This window comes from Miscanthus floridulus, chromosome 9 (assembly GCF_019320115.1).
Source record: "Miscanthus floridulus cultivar M001 chromosome 9, ASM1932011v1, whole genome shotgun sequence".
NCBI classification, from domain to species: Eukaryota; Viridiplantae; Streptophyta; class Magnoliopsida; order Poales; family Poaceae; genus Miscanthus; species Miscanthus floridulus.
In genome coordinates, this window is record NC_089588.1 from 114,582,646 (window position 1) to 114,603,985 (window position 21,340).

Below are 21,340 nucleotides of genomic sequence, written 5' to 3' on the forward strand. Positions count from 1 at the left end.
AGGCGGTTTGAGGGTTTTAGTCTATGGTCTACGTGCGCTAGAGTCCAGGAGGGGCTTGCAGCAGTACGCTATAGACAGTCGAGGTGTCTTGGAGCTGAAGAAGCCTAGGCATCGTCTGGCTGCTCTGTTCTAACACTCTACGTGTTAGATAGTGTCGGCTTGGACTAGCCTCCCCTGGGTGAGACCTTATGGAGTCTTCTTAGTGGCGAAGGAGGTCGGCTCTAGGGGCTGACGTGTGGGCCTAGAAGCCCCTGAGCCCCTGGACGTGACCCTATCAGAGGAGCAGTTGGTAGGGGCATGCCTAGGGAGCAGTGCTAGGGAGCCCCTAGGCATCGGTAGCCTGGGGCTCATCTTCTTATGCCTGGGCCTTGGCTGACATCGTTAGCCGGGCAGGAGCTAAGGACCGAGCTCGGTTATGCCATAGATCGGGAGCCTAGGCTCGAGGAAGCCCCTAAGCCCCAGGTAGAAGCTGCGGTTGAGTCAGGCTTAGCCGTGTCTCTTTGCTAAAGGGTGTGCATGAGCATGCCCGATGGACATAGCCCTAGAGCCCCTAGGCGATCCTGATGGGGTCGGTCGTGGGGTCTTCTTCATTTAGGAACCGTTGGACCCAAGGCTTAACATACCTGCATGTTAGGATCTCGTGACCTAGGTCGCCTCGAATGCCACTAGCATTGATAAGAGGGGGAGGGGGCGGTGGATGCCCAGCCGATGCCTAGAAGAGGAGACACCAAGGCGAGACAACAGAATGCGATAAGAGAGATGCAACACCCGATCTACTTTTGAAACATCTAGATAAAATATTTGCAACATACGTCTAAAGATAGATGAGACACTTGAAACATGCTCTGAAACACTTGTAGAAAAACCTGAAACACGTGAAAAGTCATTGCAAAGCATATGCAACATCCAGATAAAATACTTGCAACATATGTGCGAAACATATGCAACATCCAAATAAACACATTTAAAACATACGTATGAAAAAACAGATGAAATATTTGGAACAGACGCTAGCAATATATGTGTATAGCCATTGCAACATATGCAACATCCTGATCTACCTCTGCAACATCCACATGAAACACTGGAACATGCATATGAAATAGCTGAAAGACTTGAAACGTGTGACAGAACCGCCCAATTTATATAAGATCAAGTACGGCGGTCCCCATTTAACGTGTTGATGTGCGCATACTTTCACTTATATAAACCCGGTAGTCCATCAAGTGTCACAAAGGACCTTGGTAAATCCACATCACAACCAAGATCGCCATAGATTAAGCAAATACGCATCACATACATGGAGTTTACAGTGGAAATGATATTACAATAGAGTTCACAAATAAATAATACAACATTAAGTTCAAATCCGATTTAGAGAAAACAACATAGCTTTGAAATGATTACAATACCTAAGTTCCGAATACATTGCTAGCATAAGTAACATCCCCAACAATAGCATATAGACGAGAAATAAATATAGAGTCGCCGAGCCCACCGGTGGTTACCCACCATCTTCAGCAGGCCAAGAACTTCAACTGCAACATGGTGGGTAAACCCTAAGTACTTGAATGTACTTAGCTAGACTTACTGGATAGGAGAGAAATAAAAAGACACTCAAGGATATGCAAGGCTTATTTGGTGAAGCTGGTTGGATAGCATAACTTTGCAAAAAGAGTATTACTACCATAAGTCCTTACTTTCAATATTTTAGTCAATATCTTAGCGTCAAGTTTGGTGATGCTTATTATGGCTAACTTTGCACCTATTCTAGGGCAATCACTTGATTAACAAGCATCACAATAGTAACCATATCCGGTTTATCATAACCATCATGTTCCATCTAGTGTTACTACGATGAAGGAAGCTTAGTCAAGTTTCTCACTATCCGAGAGAGACGACGATTCGAATCGATTGCAACTAGTTGGGCAAAAATCCTAACACAAACCTAGACATACCTGTGCCAAGGTAGCCTTAGGTCACCTTTGGTACAACTGAGGTCGTATGTCGTGGGTTCGATCAGCACCACACACTCAAGGACTGATCGGCTGCTAGGACGATCTGGCCTGGCCGATCCTTGGACTCACATATGGCTCCCTGCACATCCTTACTACCTCCACTGTGCGCACTCGTACAGAATGAGACCTAGCCTGACTTGAGCTTCTCGACTTCATGATCAGAATGAGTTATCCAGCCAACTAAGTGAGAGGCTGTGTTCAAAATGACCGAGGACCAACAATGATGTGGTCCTTAAGCGGCATAGATGGAATCACATGAGTCAACCTACAACATAGACTCCGTCCGACCTCTAATTACATCATCACATGGTTCTTTTCCATGATAGCAAATATAGCCAACCATGATCAGGTATCCACCTATAGCTCATAGGTGATAGGAAATCACCCGACTTCTACCGAACTAAGCATTTATTTGATCCTGGACCTATATAGGGTTTAAGGTATATTTCTAGATAAGAAAATAATATGCATCAAATGTTTTCAATCAACTCTTATAACCTAAAGCATCAAACGTAAAGAACTCAAGTTGATATTTATAAAGCATGGGAGGCTTAGAATGCTCCGGGGCTTACCTGGGATCCAACACTAGGTCAGTGTTTGTTAGATGACACTCGCTGTTCAGGCAAGAACTCTCAGGGTGCTTTCATCTTCTGGATCCATCCACCAACACACCATCTTCGGGACTTATCCACCAACACCGTCTTCTAGTTCAACTCCAACATCATGTCCTTTCACCCTTCACATGGTTCATCTAGCGTACCTAAATAAGATGCACAATGTAGATATATGAATGCAAAGAATGGCCACAAGAGATGCATCGCATAAAAGCATTCAAAACAAGCTGAAGGTTACACAAGAAGGCATAGCAGCTAGAGTTGTTTAACTAAACATCACACAATCTATTATAAAAAGACAGCAAGCACATCAAGCATGGCACACAAGTTAACTTAAGTTTAGCTATTATAAGCATTCATCAATTAAGAATTAACTAAACATGTTTAGCCAAACAAGAGTAAGCTAATGCAATCAACTTAGTACATGCACATAATCTAGACAGCAGCACAGAAGTCACTTGTTTCAACCATAACTAGAGTTATAGTCATCAAACAAAGGTGATCCAAGACTTTATAGAAATCTTAGGAAATTGTCTACAACTTTGTTATTTACACCTAGATCTGATTCAAAGGTTAACAAGGTTGAAAAACACTAACAATAAAATATGCACAAACGAGGACAAAAAACTGACATGAACTTCAGAAATGCATAGCTGGAGTTCTAATTATCCAACAAACATGATTCTTATCTTTATAAAAATCTTATTAAGTTACCTATAACTTTGTTATTATCATCTTAAGATGATTCTATAGCTATCAAGGTTAAACAACCCGATGAAGTTATCTCTATCCAGATTTGGACAAAACCTGCCATTCCACTTTGAACAGCTATAACTAGAGTTCTAGGCCAGAAAAAGTGGTGCTCTTAGATATTTTGGAAATCTTAACAAAATAAATACAACTCTTCTATTATCACCAATACATGATTCCATATTTAAATAAGCCAAATAATACAATCATTCAGATATGTTCAGAGGACATGCAAAACTTGACAGTAAACTTCTAAAATCTATAACTCCTAAACCAGTAGGCCTAAAATCATGAAATTTTAGTAAAGTCAATATAAGAAAATTATCTACAACTTTGGTATTCACTAGATTTACAGAAAACATCATTTGCATCATGAAAATATCACCACCACAGAAACTATACATGCAGCCTTTTTCAGCACATAAGCAAAGTGGTTCATCACTTGATTCTACTAACAAGGTCACCTATGCTTAACTCAAACACTTAGCTCACCACTATCATTAAATTAGTTACTCAAAATTAGTCATGGTTAATAGGGAAAGTACCCTAATACATTCTTATATAAATAGGGTTCACATGGTGGTGTTCATTACGCAAACAAAATATGCATTGCTAGTTTTATTTAAAGAGAGCATATTCATAAGCTATTTACACACCTCCCACCATTATGAACATGACCTCACCACATTTAGCTTATACCAACATGCAACAAAAGCATCACAAGAACATTCCTATGTTTATTTGCCACTAAGCTCTCGTTAGCTTTTATATATTAAAACCTATATATTATTTTTAGGTGGTGTTGCAAACATATAGTTTGGAGCTCAGATTTTTATGAATGAAAGATGTTATCAAAACATGACTATTTTATAAATATTACGTGCTCAGGTTTTACAAATTAATTACTATAATAAAAACAAGTTGTTATTGTAATAAAGCATGTGAGAGCAAGATAAATCTAAAACACACTATTTTCTACAAAACACATAGCCATATTATGTATTAACATGACATAACAACATCGTACCAAGGCAATGGAACAACATTTTCTATTTTTACATCTTTATTTCAATTATAAATCATTTAAAACCATTTATCAAGCACTAAGCAAGTTAAATTAATTACTCAATCATATTGTATTCAATGAACCTAAAATTTTTATCACAGCACACATATGACATCACTATCCTACCATAAAAATTTCATAGCAATAGCAGCACCACAACTTTAGTTATGAATTTATTCTAGAAAACCCTAATTTACAAAATAAATAAAAACAACAGAAACTTTCATATTATGACTTTACTGTGTAGATCTACTTACAAGGATTCCAAAACATCTTCATTTGCTATTTTATGATTTTTCTATGATTTACTATGATTTTCCCAAGTTTAGCTAATTTAGATTCATATAAGAAAAAGAAAAGGAAAAACACTTTTGCATCTGGAACCCTAGAGATTTCACAAATCAACTAAGCCCAGATCTGCAAAACCTTTCTCTCTAGTCATTAAGCATCAAGAACCCTAGAAAGAGCTTCTAATTCATTTTTCTCCATTCTTCTTCCTAGAGCCGCACAGAGAGTAGAAGATGGATGGGGAAACAACAACGGCGGCCGAGGGAGGGTGTCGTGGCCTTGCAGCGGTTAGCCATGGCCGTGCTTCGCCCTGGCTTGGCCTGTAGGTTGTCGGCCATGGAGGCAGGTGGCCTAGTGAAAGGTCCTTGTTTGGTTTTGGTAATTGAGTGACAACCTAGGTGGACTAATTGTATTTATGTAAGATACATAGGTGATTAGTCCATAGGTACATGTGTGTGAGCAACATATGCATGGAGGTTGAAATGGCTCGGAGATGTTGCAAAGCTCACACATGTGATGATGAAGGAGCTTATTGCACATGAGACATGACATTAAGTCATGTGATCAAGGTGGAGAAGATCAAGACAAGACTTGGCTTGATGAACCGGTTGCAAGAGTGAAGGGCAAGTCGGAGGCTTTGGAGTGATGGACCGTGTGGCGGTGAAGGTTGAGCAAGACTTGGCACCAATGGACGAAGGCAACGGTAAATTCATAGCCTACCACTATTGTTTAAATGATTAGTTGATCTAGTGGTTAGTATATGAATTTTTTCATGAGCTAGTGAACCCAAGTACTTGATTTAATTTGGATTGCTAACAAGTGACAAGTACAACATTGGCAAGATAACCCTTGTAAGAGGTGTGAAGAAGCTTGTCATTGGTTCAAATCGGACTTAAAAGCTTAGGTAAATCAATTTAATTCAAGTCAACCATAGAAGCTCATGATAATGATAAGAGTACAAGCACAAGACAATAATGTAAATGGATATCTAGTTTGTTTGTTTCAAGAGATATGCATTTTTCTTTAAAGAGTACAAAATTTGCTAGAAAAGTGACAATTATTGGATTTATTTGGAGTCACTTTGATTGAAAGGTCCTCAAGTTGAAAACATGTTTATAAGTAATTGAGGCACCTAAGTTTGGTTTTGAAATGATCTAAAAGCATGACAAGCAAAGAGTACAAGGCAATTTGATTGAGGAGTGAACTCTACACACATTTGGTACTCAAATTGGAAGATCAAGATCAAACTCAAGATGAAGTTTAAGTTCTAGTGACTATTGAAAATTATTTGGTAGAAAGAAAAGGACTTAAACAAGAAGAAAGAAAAAGACTTAACAAATAAAGGTTACTCATCAAGTCAAGTCCATCACTTGGATCAATCAATGAAGTTATTTCAAGTGAGTGTCAAGATTGGTTCATGGAGAGAGGTTACTTCTCCCTAGTGTAGGGGCTTGCCGCCTAGTAGTAGGTAAATCAAGTGTGGTACTTGGAAGGCTAACATGGAAGTAGTGAACCGAGGGATATTTGAGATGCCTAGTTGAAGAAATCAAAAGGGTTGATCAAGAAAAGCAAGCAACACCCAAAAGAGAGCTAATCATGATATTTTAAGTGGTATTCTCACATTGATGCTCTCATGCAAGCATTGATCAAAAGATGAAGCAAGCTAACCACAACAAGATAGTGCACTTCATCATATTAGTGGTTATCAAATCATATGGGTGAAGAATGGAATTTAAAATGGTATCTATTGGTCTTCACTAAGCATATAATTGGACTTCACATTGCTATTGGAGAAATGAATTGGAATCTATGTGACTATTCTCTACTCCAACATAGCAAAGGTATCATTATAATGTGCATGATCATTTCATCCCTTACTAGTATGTGATTATTGCATATAGTACATAGGATCATGCATAACAAATGAAATATTTAAATTCATAGCCTGCCACTATTGTTTGAATGATTAGTTGATCTAGTGGTTAGTATATGAATTTGTTCATGAGCTAGTGAACCCAAGTACTTGGTTTAATTTGGATTGCTAACAAGTGACAAGTACAACATTGGCAAGATAACCCTTGTAAGAGGTGTGAAGAAGCTTGTCATTGGTTCAAATCAGACTTGAAAGCTTAAGCAAATCAATTTAATTCAAGACAACCATAAAAGCTCATGATAATGATAAGAGTACAAGCACAAGACAACAATACAAATGGATATCTAGTTTGTTTGTTTCAAGAGGTATCTAGACTCAAGTATTTTATCAAGAATTCACAAGTGATGTCTAGATCAACTCACAAGTGATATCCTATATGTGGTACTCATAAAGATAGCAAATGTTCAAGAAATGGTCAAAATTGAAAAATCCAACAAGTGATTCCATGGTAGCAAATTCTTTCAAGTGGTATCACATCTACATGTGGTATCAATCATGCAAGACGATAGTTCCACAAGTGATCCTCAACTTTAAGTGATCATCAAATGAAGAATGAATCCCTCACCTACAAGAGTTCAAGTTTAGCAAATGGATAACCCATGATATGACATAGGGGGAGGTGTCCCACAAATTGGATGGGGGCTATAAATAGAAGGTGGTTTCGGCCATAGCCGTTGCTGAGCATGTTGGGGGACTTTGTGTCCATGCTTAAGAGTGCTCAGGAGCCCTCCATCTCACATATGCTTGATAGTGATCACTCGATTGTGTGAGAGAGCGACTCTAGTGCGATTGCATCATGAGGTTATATCGAGTGGCACTAGGTGATCGAGTTACAAGCCGATGGTGCTGGTTACTCTTGGAGGTTGCCACCTCCTAGACGGCTTGGTGGTGGTCTCCGTCGAAGCCCGCAAGAAGCTTGTGCGGTGCTCTAGAGAAGAGCTTTGTGAGGGGCATTGTGCTCGCCCCATGGAAGCCATGAAGAGCAACTCTAGTTGAGCGTGTCATTGAGCTACCCTCACTTTCGGGGTAGGTTCGTGCGGTGCCCGACGTGCGGGCTTGGCGAGTGATGCCAATTAGCCATCGATCCACCAAGTGAGCGGTCGACACAACGGGGACGTAGCGTGTTGGCAAGCATGTGAACCTCGAGAGAAAATCACTGTGTCAACATTGTTCTTCCCATTGGTTTGCAATCCTCTTAAACAAGCTTGTAATTACCTTTATATACATTGTGCTTGTGTAGTTGCTCTTGTAATTAGTTAGCTTGTGTAGCTCACTAGTTACCTTTTTGCTTGTATAGCATAGAAGTAGCTCCCTTGCGTGGCTAACTTGGTTTGTGTAACTTTGTTAGTCGCATTACTTAGTTTGTGTAGCTAAGTATTTGCGCTCTTTGATTTGGCATTGGTTGCCTTGTTATTAAGCATTGCTAGTGAGCTTAAGAGCTTTATGCATTTGCTTACTAGAATTGTGTAGGAGCTCCCCGGTGTGCAAAATACTAGTGGCACAGGTTTGTGTGACCTTGCTCCTAGAATTAGATAGGTGAGCTCTAGCTAGCCCGACACCTTTGTTGCCTAATTAGGATCTTTGTAAGGTGCTTGTGAACTTCGATAGAGGGGTGTAGTCTTGGCTAGACCGACTGTTTTAATTCCGCATTTGTTTCGATTAGCTAGCACGGTTAAATCTAGAAACAACTATTCACCCCCCCTCTAGTCGCCTTTTCGACCCTACACCCGGCCATGGCAGCAGCAGACAGCGGGAGCCGCGTGCTCGGCTCGGGCTTGGGCCGCGGGCACGAGCGCGGGGTGCAGGAGTGGGAGGCAGGCTCAGAGGCGGTGCGGCTGGTAGGGCGACAAGGATGGGAAAGGGTGCGTCAACGGTAGCTCAGAATTGCTCTAGCGAGCTGAAGTCAGTGCAAGAGGGAGCGAGAAAGAGCGAGAGGGAGAGAGCAAAGGGCGCTAGCTTCTCCACATCGATGAGCATGGGCAAGGTGGTGGTCATGTGAACAAGCATGAGGACCATGTGGCAATGATTCAATCAACCAATTGCTCCTTGTTATAGAGCTACATGATTAAAGGTGTTTGTCCAAATCAAAATGATTTGCGAGATATTAATTCTTAAAGAAGGCTACTTCCAAACTGAAATCACGATTCAGAAATTCAGGTTAAGTCCACGAAGTTCAGTGAAACTAGCAGTTTTGGGAACTGAATTTGGTGGTCCAAACGTGCTCCAAATGCGACGAGACTTATTTTGTTGTTTCCTTCACAAAGGGTACTTCAACTCATATTAAGGAATTAAATTGAGTTACCATACAACTTTGCAAGAGAAAATATCGCAAACATGTCAACTCACTGCTGCTGATCAGGGACTTAGAAAGATTACTGAGAGAGTAAAAGAGCACTGCATTCAAACTTGAGGTCACTGTTTAACCAGGTTGGAGGCCATTTTAGCTCTTGGTCCAAAAACAAAGTTTGAAGAACTCCACCTAAACTATAACTTTCCTTTAAGGTCAAACCTCAGCATAGGTACAGAAGCTATTGTTTTACCTAGGTCAAAGCAGGATCACGATAAACCCTCACATTTTCTTGGCCCTTGATCAACATGAACCTTTCATGACTTTTGTTGTAGAGTTCAATTAGATTTATTTGGGCAAGGTAGCAAGGTTTGGTCGACATCCCATGTTCCCATTCACCTGATGAAGCAATTCAAGAAAGGTTATAACTTATCATTTCATGTGATTTCTTGGCTCCAAACTTCATGAAACTTTTTCAATAGTCAATATAGATGGAAATAGATGTGAGGCACATGAAAGGGGCACCTTCAACATTACTCAAGCCCATATTTGAAAAGGGTCAATATGTAAGCAAGGTGTATTGTCCAAGTTCAAGTTGGAACTCAATTTCATAGATTTGACCTCAACACTTCCATCACCACTTCAAAAATTTTAGACTAGAGCTCTCAATCATCACTAGACATAACTTACTTGAGTCCAAACTCGTTGTTTAACTCGTGACTAACACCTGGGGTGTTATAAAACGTACGCTTGCAACATCTTCTTGCTGCTTGGGCGAATGGAGACTCGTTGACGTGGAGCTCGACGCTGGCACGAAGCTCGTTGCTACGGAGGCCGCCGGTGCGGAGCTCATCGGCGGCACAGATCTCGGTGGCGCAGAGCTCGTCGGCAACACGGTGCTCTCCGGCGGCAGCGCGTGGAGCTAAGCGGCGGCACGAAGCTTACTAGCGGTGTACGGAGGGCAGGTGGGGTATGGCCATGACACGCGCGAACCGTGTGGCTGCACCAGTTCGAGATGGGGAGGTGCACAAGCTCCATGACATCCTTCATCTTGCTCTTGCTTTGTATGGAGAGGCAGAGAAGAGAGAGACACGAGATGGAAACAACGAGGATAAGTCTAAGTGGTCATGTGACGGGAGTATCAGATATTTATGTGGTAGATACAGTACGTGGACAACGTGCCTTGCCTCCGGCGTCCGGACGCCCTAATCAGCATTACCGAAATTGGAATGGAGAGAGTGACGGGAGTAGTTGCCAAGTCAGGAAAGCCTGGCATGCCTATCGCCTTTCGAACCATGACCATGACAGATTAATACATAACGCCAGGCCGACTGCCCACCACCACATCTATCTATTAAAATCAGCAGCGGTGGCGGTGGCGGCGGCGGCCTTCAGGCCTTGGTCTCCTGTGCACAACTGGAACTGTGAGGTCATCTGCTGGTTGCCATCCTGCACGATGGACACACCACCATAGATTTAAATAGCGGGCTATAGCGGCGCTATAGCACCGCTATAGCGGCTGGAGAGAGCCAATGCTACGCTATTGTTCTTTTTGCCGCTACATGAGCTAAGGCCGCTAAATCGTGCTTTAGCGCCGCTAAGTTGCATAGCTTTAGCTTTAAAATAGCGCCGCTATTTCAGTTTCAGCTACAACGGCGACAATCTAGCTATAATCTACGTATCTTTTGATGCTAATTTGGTCTTTTGGAAAATTGAACGCTTGAGTTTCATGAATCATGCTATAATATCATATTAAGTAATATTCCCAAGACTCTTGGAATATAGGAAACATATTTGTGCCCATAAAATTTCATGATTGTCATGTTTTTCTGCATCAACTAATTATATTTTTCATGTTTTTTTTAAAAAACGCTATATGCCATAGCTCCGCTATAGCTTAATAACTGCTAGAAAAAAGTTGCCGCTACTTGTAGCCCGCAGTGCACACCACCACCACCACCAGAGAAGCGCGAGGGCAACGATGGCAAAGGCAAGCCACACGTTCTCGTCGTGCCCTTCCCAACTCAAGGCCACATGCTGGCGGTCCTCGACCTCGTCGCGCTGCTCGCCACGCGCGGCGGCGCCGAGCTCTCGGTCACCATGGCCATCACGGCGGGCAACGCCCCGCTCCTCGAGCCACTCCTGGATGCCTGCCCGTCCGTTGGCGTCGCCACGCTGCCGTTCCCTTCCTCGCCGTTGCTCCCAGCGGGTTGCGGCGAGAACAGCAGGAACCTCCCGTTCCACCTCTTCCGGATGTTCATCCCGGCTCTGGCCGAGCTGCCGCGCGCGCCGCTCCTGGCCTGGTGCAATGCCCAGGTGCCCCATCAGCGCGTCACGGCCGTCGTCTCCGACCTCTTCACCAGGTGGGCGCGGCCGCTCGCCGCTGAGCTCGGCGCCAGGCACGTCACGTTCTCGCCCAGCAGCGCGTTGCACGTCGCCTTCTCGCGCCCCCTCTGGCGCGACATGCCGCAGAGACCACGTGCCGACGCCGACGCCGCTCGCCGTAGAGGCCGTCGTCACGTTCCCGGATGTCAATCACGTACCGGCTCCACAAGGTCAGCGACGAGCCATCTGAGATGATCCGTCAAATCTATCTCTGGACCCTGCTGGACACCGAGTGCGTCGTCCTCAACTCCTTCGCGGCTCTCGAGCCCACCTACCTGGACGACTGCCGTTCGGCGCCATTGGTCCCGCGGGTGCTAGCTGTAGGCCCACTGTCCGAGGCCCGGGCCACCACATCCGGCAACCGGGGCGGGAAGCCGGCGGTGGCGCTGTCAGAGGCGGCCGCCTGGCTAGACGCCTTCGCCGACGGATCCGTCGTCTACGTCAGCTTCGGGACGCAGCACGCGCTGTCGCCGGAGCAGGCGGCTTGCGTGGCGGACGGGCTGGTTCAGAGCTCGGCGGCCTTCGTGTGGGCCGCGGGGACGCTCACCGTGTTGCCGGAGGGGTTCGAGGCGGCCACGGCTTCGCGGGGCATGGTCATCCATGGGTGGACGCCGCAGGTGGAGATCCTGCGCCACTGCGTCGTGGGCTAGTTCCTGATGCACTGCGGCATGAACGCCGTGCTCGAGGCCGCCTCCGCCGGCGTGGCCATGCTCACCTGGCCTATGGGCGCCGACCATTTCTTCAACAAGATCGTGGTCGAGGAGGCCGGCGTGGCCATGCACGTGGCGGAGGGCGCCGACACCATACCTGATGCTGGGCGGATGGCGGAGGCCATTGCCGCGGCTGTCGGGGACGAGGGAAAGGCCATTAGGGAGCGCGCCGTGGAGCTCGGCCGCAAGGCCGCAGCAGCTGTGGCAGAGGGTGGGAGCTCGTACATGGATTTTCAAGAGCTGGTTCACATGCTGGCAAAGGTCGACTAGTGGTTGGGTTCATAGCAGCCAAGTTCTCGAAACATTGGGGTCGTTGTAGGGAAACGCGGTACGTGGTTTCTTAAGTCCATGAGACGAAGAGGTATATAGTTAGATCTTGTTTCTTCGATTAATGGAACGCGTACCAAGTGTAATGGGAATGTGTTCCCAGAACAACCAACATGATCCTAATTAAAATTGTTGATATCATGAATGAATTAGTTAGCACAAGTGTTCACTAAATATAAAACCAAGAAAATTCTAATAAAATAATAAAGATAAAATAGATAGTCGAACTCATCGTTCGGCCTCTCCTCTTTTTTTTCTTCCATCAATTGAATTTTAGGCCTCAGATTTCCGTCAAGTGGCCAAGCATGGTTCTGTGGTGTGGATCACGTTCAATCGGTGTTCGAAACGATGTTCCATCATATTCCCATTCCACGAACTAGAACAGAACGTGCAACGTGCTCACGTTTCCGTTCCTAGGCCGCTGAGGTCGGGGTTACCTTTTGTTTGGTTTTATCAGGGGGTTTTGTCTTAAAATTCGAATTTGAGTTGTAGTTAAACTTGAATATAAGAAATTTCAGCAGATAGAATTGGAAATTCGAAAAGAACAAAAGAAAAAGGAAGTACGCGTGCGGAGGTAGGCTCGTTTTTTCGGTGAGTTGTCGCTGCTGGTGTGGTCATGACCATCGGTGGTCATGATGGGCCAACAGGGAGAACCATTTATGGGAGAAGATAATATGCTAGGAAAATAATAAAATAGATACTCACTCTGCCCTAAAAAGACTATCACTCCGAGCATAGGCCCATAGTAGGACCTCCGAGCACAATCTTGTGAGATGTTGCTCGTTGCGTGGCCCGTCACCGGCATCTAGGTGCTGCAGCTACCGTCCCTACCGGTGGCCTCGGCGACCCTGATTCGCCAGCGCTGCGGAGGCGGTGGTGGAGTTGGACAGCGGCAGCGTGGCAGTGGGCGGCAGCGATGGCAGGGTTGGTGTGCAGCGGGGAGGTGGTTGGCGACGGCATCAAGACATGGGTCCCGTTCGGTTGGACTTATTGCTGTTGCGGTTGATTTGTAGAACTGATTTATTATGAGAGAAAAATATTATACCATAACTTTAAAAAGTAGAACTGATTCTGCTGAAGTGAACAGGGCCCTGAGTTCCACGAGCTGACGACGTCGAGCGGGTCACCACAGGCGCTTGCGTTCTTCGTCTCTGACATCGACGCGGACCAGCACCGCCTCAGCAGGCACCCCACCATACGCGCCGACACATTCGGTGGGCAAGAAGTGACATTGGGCCATGGATTCTGGATGGATGGAGAGAGGACGAGAGCAGGTTCGCTGGGAACGTGGGGCTCGTGAGGGAATGCTCTGGAAAATGAAACTTGAATATAGCAAATAAATTTCAGCAAATAGAACTGGAAATTTAAAAAGAACAAAACGAAAAGGAAGGACACCCGTGGGCTACCTGGCCAATCAAGGCCCAAGAAGCCGGGCAGCCAACCCAGGGCCTTCCCTTATCCCGTTGCATGAGGGGTTGATGAGGCCCATGTTATGGGCCGATGCCTCCACACGAAAGAACTCGCTGACAAAGAGTAATTTGGTCACCGCAAAAGCGCACATGCGAATGGGACCACCGAAGATAGCACACGGGAAGTAGAGCGAACGTAAATAAACACATGCTGATGTGCCAAAGTGTGTTTGAATGGGACCACTACATGAAACTGGATCTTTGCCGAGTGTGTAGAGGTTTGCCGAGTGGCAAAACTCGGGTACTCGGCAAAGAGCCACTTTGCCGAGCGCCAAACCTAGCACTTGACAAAGGACGCTTTGCCGAGTACCTGACTCTCGACAAACTCAGGCACTCGGCAAAGAAGTTCTTTGCCGAGTGCCGGGCTCTCGGCAAACATGGGCACTCGGCAAAGAGTGCCAGGGGGCAAACGGCATCCATGGCCGTCACCTTTGCCGAGTGCCTGCCGTTAGTACGATGTTCACAAAAAAATCCGAGCACGTTGTACGTACGATGTTCACAAACCAGTACATCCCCACATGTGATATCTCTATATCACATGTGAGGATGTACTGGTTTGTGAACATCGTACGTGCAACGTGCTGGAAACTTTTTCAAATTTTGACCACAGCATACGCATACGATATCATGACATCTCGACAAGTTTCACGATTTTCGGAATTCGTTTGCATTTTTTAGAATTAAAAAACCGCCCGCACGGAAGATGGTGGCGTGCCCCGTGCGCACGTTAATCGAAATTTTGGGTCAGTTCATGGATTTGGCCTAACTTTACACTCAAAAACAAGAATATCGTTTTTTGAATCATTCAAATCGAATATTCGATGCACCCGCAGTTCAAACCTACATTTTCTGAAAAAATTCAACAAATCGAAATAAAGTGAAAAAATATAGCAAAATGTACTAAAAATGTGCCAAATTTGAACATGTTGATCATGGTACTGTAGGAATGCTTCACAACAAAACTGGCGGCCAAAATAAAAAAAAAAATTTTGCCGAGTGCTTGGGCTGGCACTCGGCAAAGAGGTCCTTTGCCGAGTGCCGACCACGTGGCACTCGGCAAAGGCGAGCCGGCCTAGTGGCCCCTGAGCCGGCCACGTGGCAGCTCTTTGCCGAGTGCTGGCACTTGGCAAAGATGGAGTCTTTGCCGAGTACCAGCCGATCTGATAGTCGGCAAAGCGCGCGGCCCACCACAAAACTGACTGCGCACGGCCACACACACCACTCCACACACACGCGAGCACGCACGCGCCCGCCGCCGCCGCACGCCACCGCGCAGCGCCGCCGCCGCCGCACGCGCCGCCTCGCCCCAGCCCTACCTCGGCGCGCCGCCTCGGCCCCGTCCCGGCGCCGCCCCGGTCTGGCCCCACCGCGCCGCCGCCACACCGCGCCCCGGCCATGCCCCGCTGCCCGGCTATGCCCCGACGCCGCTCCACCCGGCCGTGCCGCGCTGCGCCGCCTCGGCCCCGTCCTAGCCCCGCCGCGCCGCCGCCCCCGGCCCCGGCCCCTTGTCGCCGTCCCCGGCCCCTTGCCCCGGCCGGTCGAAGAAGAGGAGGAAGGAGAGGAAGGAGGAAGGAAGAGGGGGAAGAAGGAGAAGGAGAAGGAGAAGAAGAGGAGGAGGAGGAAGCGCCGCCAACCAACCCATCCCCGACGCCCAGACATCCTCGCATGTCGTCGACCACACCTCGCTCAGCGGCCCACCAGTCCGTCCACGCAGTCCTACGTACACTCTCTTTTCTCCTTTTTCCTTTCTCGTAGTAGTGTAGCCGTGTGTTGTGTTGTGTTGTGTTGTGTTGTGGTGGTGATGGTGGTGGAGGTGGTGGTGTGGTTGTGGTGGAGTAAATGGAGGTGTTTGTGGAGGTGGAAGTGGTGGTGGGGTTGTGGTGGTAGTGGTGATGGAGGTGGATGTAGAGTTGGAGGTGGAGGAGGTTTTATGGCTTCATAATTAAAGTATATGGTTGTGATGTATGCTTGTGGTGTTAAATGTGTACTTGTGGATGTTTGTGTGGTTGCCGGCCATCGTGCCGATGATTTTTTGCAGGTTTTGGGAACCTCACCGTGCAGGGGAGGTTCTGCCGATTTTTTTTGGAAATGACAGTATTTTCTTGTTTTGCAGAGAAGAGCGGATCCGAAGTAGCCCCGCGCCGTGTCGGTCTACCTGCACAGCATCGCCTCACCATAGCACCACCACCCTAGGTATAACCCCTGTACCCGTACCTTGGTCGTAGATCTCATCACCCAGTTAGGCGTCTCCCGTCCGAAAGAGATACGGTTCCCACCGTATCTCTTTCGGATTGTCCACATTTTTTGGACAGCCCGCGGATGCGTAGATGGGTTAGCTTCCATGTTCTGCTCCCGTCTGAGTCAGAGTTTCGGCAGCACCTTCCCGTTGTTCTCCAAATACACACTCTCCTTTGCAGGACGTGTATCGGGAGAATAGCGGGGAGGTGCTGCCGAAATTCTATCTCGGATAGGAGCGGAGCATGGAAGCTAACCTTATCTATGCATCATCGGGTGGGATTAGGACCTATCCTTCACCTACTAGATGGTAGGAACGCCGTGTAGATGCAATTGCTGGTTTTATTACTCGCTTACATATGTGTATGACAGAGGATGGATAACCGTGAGTGGATGTACACGGGCTACGCAAGTAAGAGACATGAATGGGTTAGGGGGGCCGGTCATTTCCTGGAGCATGCATTTGGCAAGGCTGCTAAAGGGTCGAGTCGGATGCCGTGTCCCTGTAGCAAATGTAAGAACACGAAAAGAAAACAAAAGAGTCAGGTGGTGAGAGATCTTTACAAGCACGGATTCGTTGCAAACTATACCCGCTGGATCTACCATGGTGAAGGCGATCGTATTAGAGAGGAGGTGGTGAGACCACGCCTTGAGGAGTATGATGGAGATGCCGGGATGGCAGACATGATGGCAGACTTTCACGATGCACGGTTTGTTGAAGGATTGGAGGAGGAGGAGGATCCAGAGGAAACCGCAAAGGCATCCTTAGCCATGCTGGATTTGGCACAGAAGCCCCTTCATGAGAAGACAATGGTTTCGCAACTGGATGCCATTTCACGCCTAATAGCGTTGAAGTCGCTATTGAGCCTGAGTCGAGACGGCTTCGATGCCATGTTGACAGTTTTGGGCAAACTGCTTTCGGAGGGTCACATCCTGCCGAAGAACACGTACGAGTCACAGAGACTCCTTCGTGCACTTAAGATGCCATATGAGCCGATCCATGCATGTCCGAATGGGTGCGTCCTATTTAGGGGAGACCATGAGAAAGCAACGCACTGTACAAAGTGCAAAGCCTCTAGGTTTGTGGAGGTAGACGGTAGTGATGGCAAGAAGAAACAGTCTAAGATCCCTGAGAAGGTCCTATGGTACCTTCCTTTCCTACCGAGGTTCCAACTGCTGTACATGACAGAGGAGTCCGTGAAACAAATGACATGGCACAAGAATGGCAAAAGATACAGTCCTGACAAGATGATACACCCATCGGATGGTGATGCATGGAAGCACTTTGATGACATGCATCCTGGCAAAGCTATAGAGGCTCAGAATGTACGTGTAGCGCTGGCAACAGATGTGTTCAACCCGTTTGGAATGATGGCGGCCCCGTACACTTGTTGTCCCGTTTTCGTGATCCCCCTCAATCTTCCCCCCAGCGTCATTTTTGAACCTAGGAACATGTTCTTGTCGCTGATAATACCTGGACACCCGGGCAACAATATGGGTGTGTTCATGCAGCCAGTGTGGGATGAATTGCAAGATGCTTGGGAAAAGGGGGTACTGACGTACGACCGAGCGACAAAGAAGAACTTCACAATGCATGTGTGGTACTAGTATTCAATGCATGACTTCCTAGCGTATGGCATATTCAACGTGAGGTGTGTTCACAGGAAGTTCCCTTGCCCAACATGCAAGGCAGCTGTGATGTTCACCTGGCTGAATAAGGGTGGCAAGTATTCTTCGTTCGATAAACATCGTCAATTCCTGCCTGACAACCATGAATTCAGAAGAGACATCAAGCACTTCATGAAAGGTGTTGAAGTCACCGACCCCATTCCTTAGATTATGGGCGATGCCGAGGTCCTTGCCGAGATAGAGGCTCTCCAAATTGATGAAGTCAAGGGTGGTTTTATTGGATATGGTACCAAACACATGTGGACTCATATATCGGGCTTGACTAGGCTCCCCTACTTCAAGGACCTTTTTCTTCCACACAACATCGATGTAATGCACACAGAAAAGAATGACGCCAAGGCACTCTGGGTAACACTCATGGACATAAAGGAAAAGTCAAAGGACAACGTTAAGGCTAGACTGGACGTGGAAAAGATGTGTGATAGACCAAAGCTAGTTATGAAGACCCCTGTGCCCGGCAAGAGATGGAAAAGGGGCCCAGCCGATTACATCCTGAAAAGGGGCAATAGGAAGGAAGTACTGCAGTGGATCAAGACGTTAATGTTCCTGATGGGTATGTGGCGAATCTGAGTAGAAAAGTGAACTTCAAGACTATGAAAGTCAACGGGATGAAGAGTCATGACTTCCACATATGGATTCAGCGGCTCCTTCCTGTGATGACCCGGGGATACCTCCCCGAGCCAGTGTGGCACGTACTGGTAGAGTTGAGCTATTTCTTCCACCAGCTTTGTGCCAAGGAGTTATCTCGGGCCACGATTGCTGAACTAGAGCGTCTTGCACCTTTGTTGCTCTGCAAGATGGAGATGATCTTTCCACCCGGCTTCTTCCTGCCGATGCAGCATCTGATTTTGCACCTACCGCGCGAGGCAGTTTGGGGGGGGGGGCGTGCAGGCCCATTGGTGCTATCCAATCGAGAGGTGTCTAAAGGTTCTTCGGAAAAGTGTAGAAATAAAGCCAAAATTGAGGCTTCCATGATAGAGGCATTCATTCTGGAGGTGTCGAACTTCACAACGGCGTACTATAATGAGACCCTTCCCAGCGTGCACAATCCACCCCCTTGTCACAATGCCGTCGAGAGTTCATCGAACCTCATTCTTTTCACAGGGCAACTCGGAAGAGGAAGCACATGTACCCCCAAGAACTTGCGAGATTATGAGTGGCGCACTATCTTCCTCTACATGTTGTTGAACCTTGAAGAAGTGAATCCTTATCAGAGGTAAGTTCTCAATGAGCTTGTTACATACGCCGTCACTATCCTCCACCTATCGATCTAACCCCCTTGTCTCTTGTTTTTAGGGAATTTATTAATGAATACTAGAGAGGGAATAGGGATCCTTCCCCTCAAGAAGAAGACCATCTTCTCAAATATGGTGTGCCCGATTTTATTTCCTAGTTCTGTACGAAGGTGCCCCAGGTAGAAGCTGCGGTTGAGTCAGGCTTAGCCGTGTCTCTTTGCTAAAGGGTGTGCGTGAGCATGCTCGATGGACATAGCCCCAGAGCCCCTAGGCGATCCTGATGGGGTCGGTCGTGGGGTCTTCTTCATTTAAGAACCGTTGGACCCAAGGCTTAACATACCTGCATGTTAGGATCTCGTGACCTAGGTCGCCTCAAATGCCACTAGCATTGAGAAGAGGGGGAGGGGGCGGTGGATGCCCAGCCGATGCCTAGAAGAGGAGAAGGCGAGACAACAGAACGCAATAAGAGAGATGCAATACCTGATCTACTTTTGAAACATCTAGATGAAATATTTGCAACATACGTCTAAAGATAGATGAGACACTTGAAACATGCTCTGAAACACTTGTAGAAAAACCTAAAACACGTGAAAAGTCATTGCAAAGCATATGCAACATCCAGATAAAATACTTACAACATATGTGCGAAACATATGCAGCATCCAAATAAACACATTTAAAACATACGTATGAAAAAACAGATGAAATATTTGGAATAGACGCTAGCAACATATGTGTATAGCCATTGCAACATATGTAACATCCTAATCTACCTCTGCAACATCCACATGAAACACTGGAACATGCATATGAAATAGCTGAAAGACTTGAAACGTGTGACAGAACTGCCCAATTTATATAAGATCAAGTACGGCGGTCCCCGTTTAACGTGTTGATGTGCACATACTTTCACTTATATAAACCCGGTAGTCCATCGAGTGTCACAAAGGACCTTGGTAAATCCACATCACAACCAAGATCGCCATAGATTAAGCAAATACGCATCACATACATGGAGTTTGTAGTGGAAATGATATTACAATAGAGTTCACAAATAAATAATACAACATTAAGTTCAAATCCGATTTAGAGAAAACAACATAGCTTTGAAATGATTACAATACCTAAGTTCCGAATACATTGCTAGCATAAGTAACATCCCCAACAATAGCATATAGACGAGAAATAAATATAGAGTCGCCGAGCCCACCGGTGGTTACCCACCATCTTCAGCAGGCCAAGAACTTCAACTGCAACATGGTGGGTAAACCCTAAGTACTTGAATGTACTTAGCTAGACTTACCTGATAGGAGAGAAATAAAAAGACACTCAAGGATATGCAAGGCTTATTTGGTGGAGCAGGTTGGATAGCATAACTTTGCAAAAAGAGTATTACTACCATAAGTCCTTACTTTTAATATTTTAGTCAATATCTTAGTGTCAAGTTTGGTGAAGCTTATTATGGCTAACTTTGCACCTATTCTAGGGCAATCACTTGATTAACAAGCATCACAATAGTAACCATATCCGGTTTATCATAACCATCATGTTCCATCTAGTGTTACTACGATGAAGGAAGCTTAGTCAAGTTTCTCACTATCCGAGAGAGACGACGATTCGAATCGATTGCAACTAGTTGGGCAAAACTCCTAACATAAACCTAGACATACCTGTGCCAAGGTAGCCTTAGGTCACCTTTGGTACAACTGAGGTCGTATGTCATGGGTTCGATCAGCACCACACACTCAAGGACTGATCGGCTGCTAGGACGATCTGGCCTGGCCGACCCTTGGACTCACATCTGGCTCCCTGCACATCCTTACTACCTCCACTGTGCGCACTCGTACAGAATGAGACCTAGCCTGAGTTGAGCTTCTCGGCTTCATGATCGGAATGAGTTATCCGGCCAACTAAGTGAGAGGCTATGTTCAAAATGATCGAGGACCAACAACGATGTGGTCCTTAAGCGGCATAGATGGAATCACATGAGTCAACCTACAACATAGACTCCGTTCGACCTCTAATTACATCATCACATGGTTCTTTTCCATGATAGCAAATATAGCCAACCATGATCAGGTATCCACCTATAGCTCATAGGTGACAGGAAATCACCCGACTTCTACCGAACTAAGCATTTATTTGATCCTGGACCTATATAGGGTTTAAGGTATATTTCTAGATAAGAAAATAATATGCATCAAATGTTTTCAATCAACTCTTATAACCTAAAGCATCAAACGTAAAGAACTCAAGTTGATATTTATAAAGCATGGGAGGCTTAGAATGCTCCGGGGCTTACCTGGGATCCAACACTAGGTCAGTGTTTGTTAG

At 46.0% G+C, this 21,340-nt stretch overlaps 1 protein-coding gene and 1 pseudogene across 1 annotated transcript; both read left to right on the plus strand.

The window, feature by feature from the left end:
* LOC136480628 (UDP-glycosyltransferase 89B2-like) overlaps positions 1-12,382 on the plus strand; it is a 29,649-nt pseudogene extending 17,267 nt beyond the window's left edge.
* A 4,075-nt stretch (positions 12,383-16,457) lies between these two features.
* On the plus strand, positions 16,458-17,690 carry LOC136480629 (uncharacterized). Its single transcript, XM_066478116.1, has one exon. It carries the CDS (start codon positions 16,458-16,460, stop codon positions 17,688-17,690), a length of 1,233 nt encoding a protein of 410 aa, XP_066334213.1.
* Positions 17,691-21,340: the final 3,650 nt, after the last annotated feature.

Coding starts and splice junctions, on each gene's coding strand:
- LOC136480629 (XM_066478116.1), top strand. CDS start 16,458: ATGGATAACCGTGAGTGGATGTACACGGGCTACGCAAGTAAGAGACAT.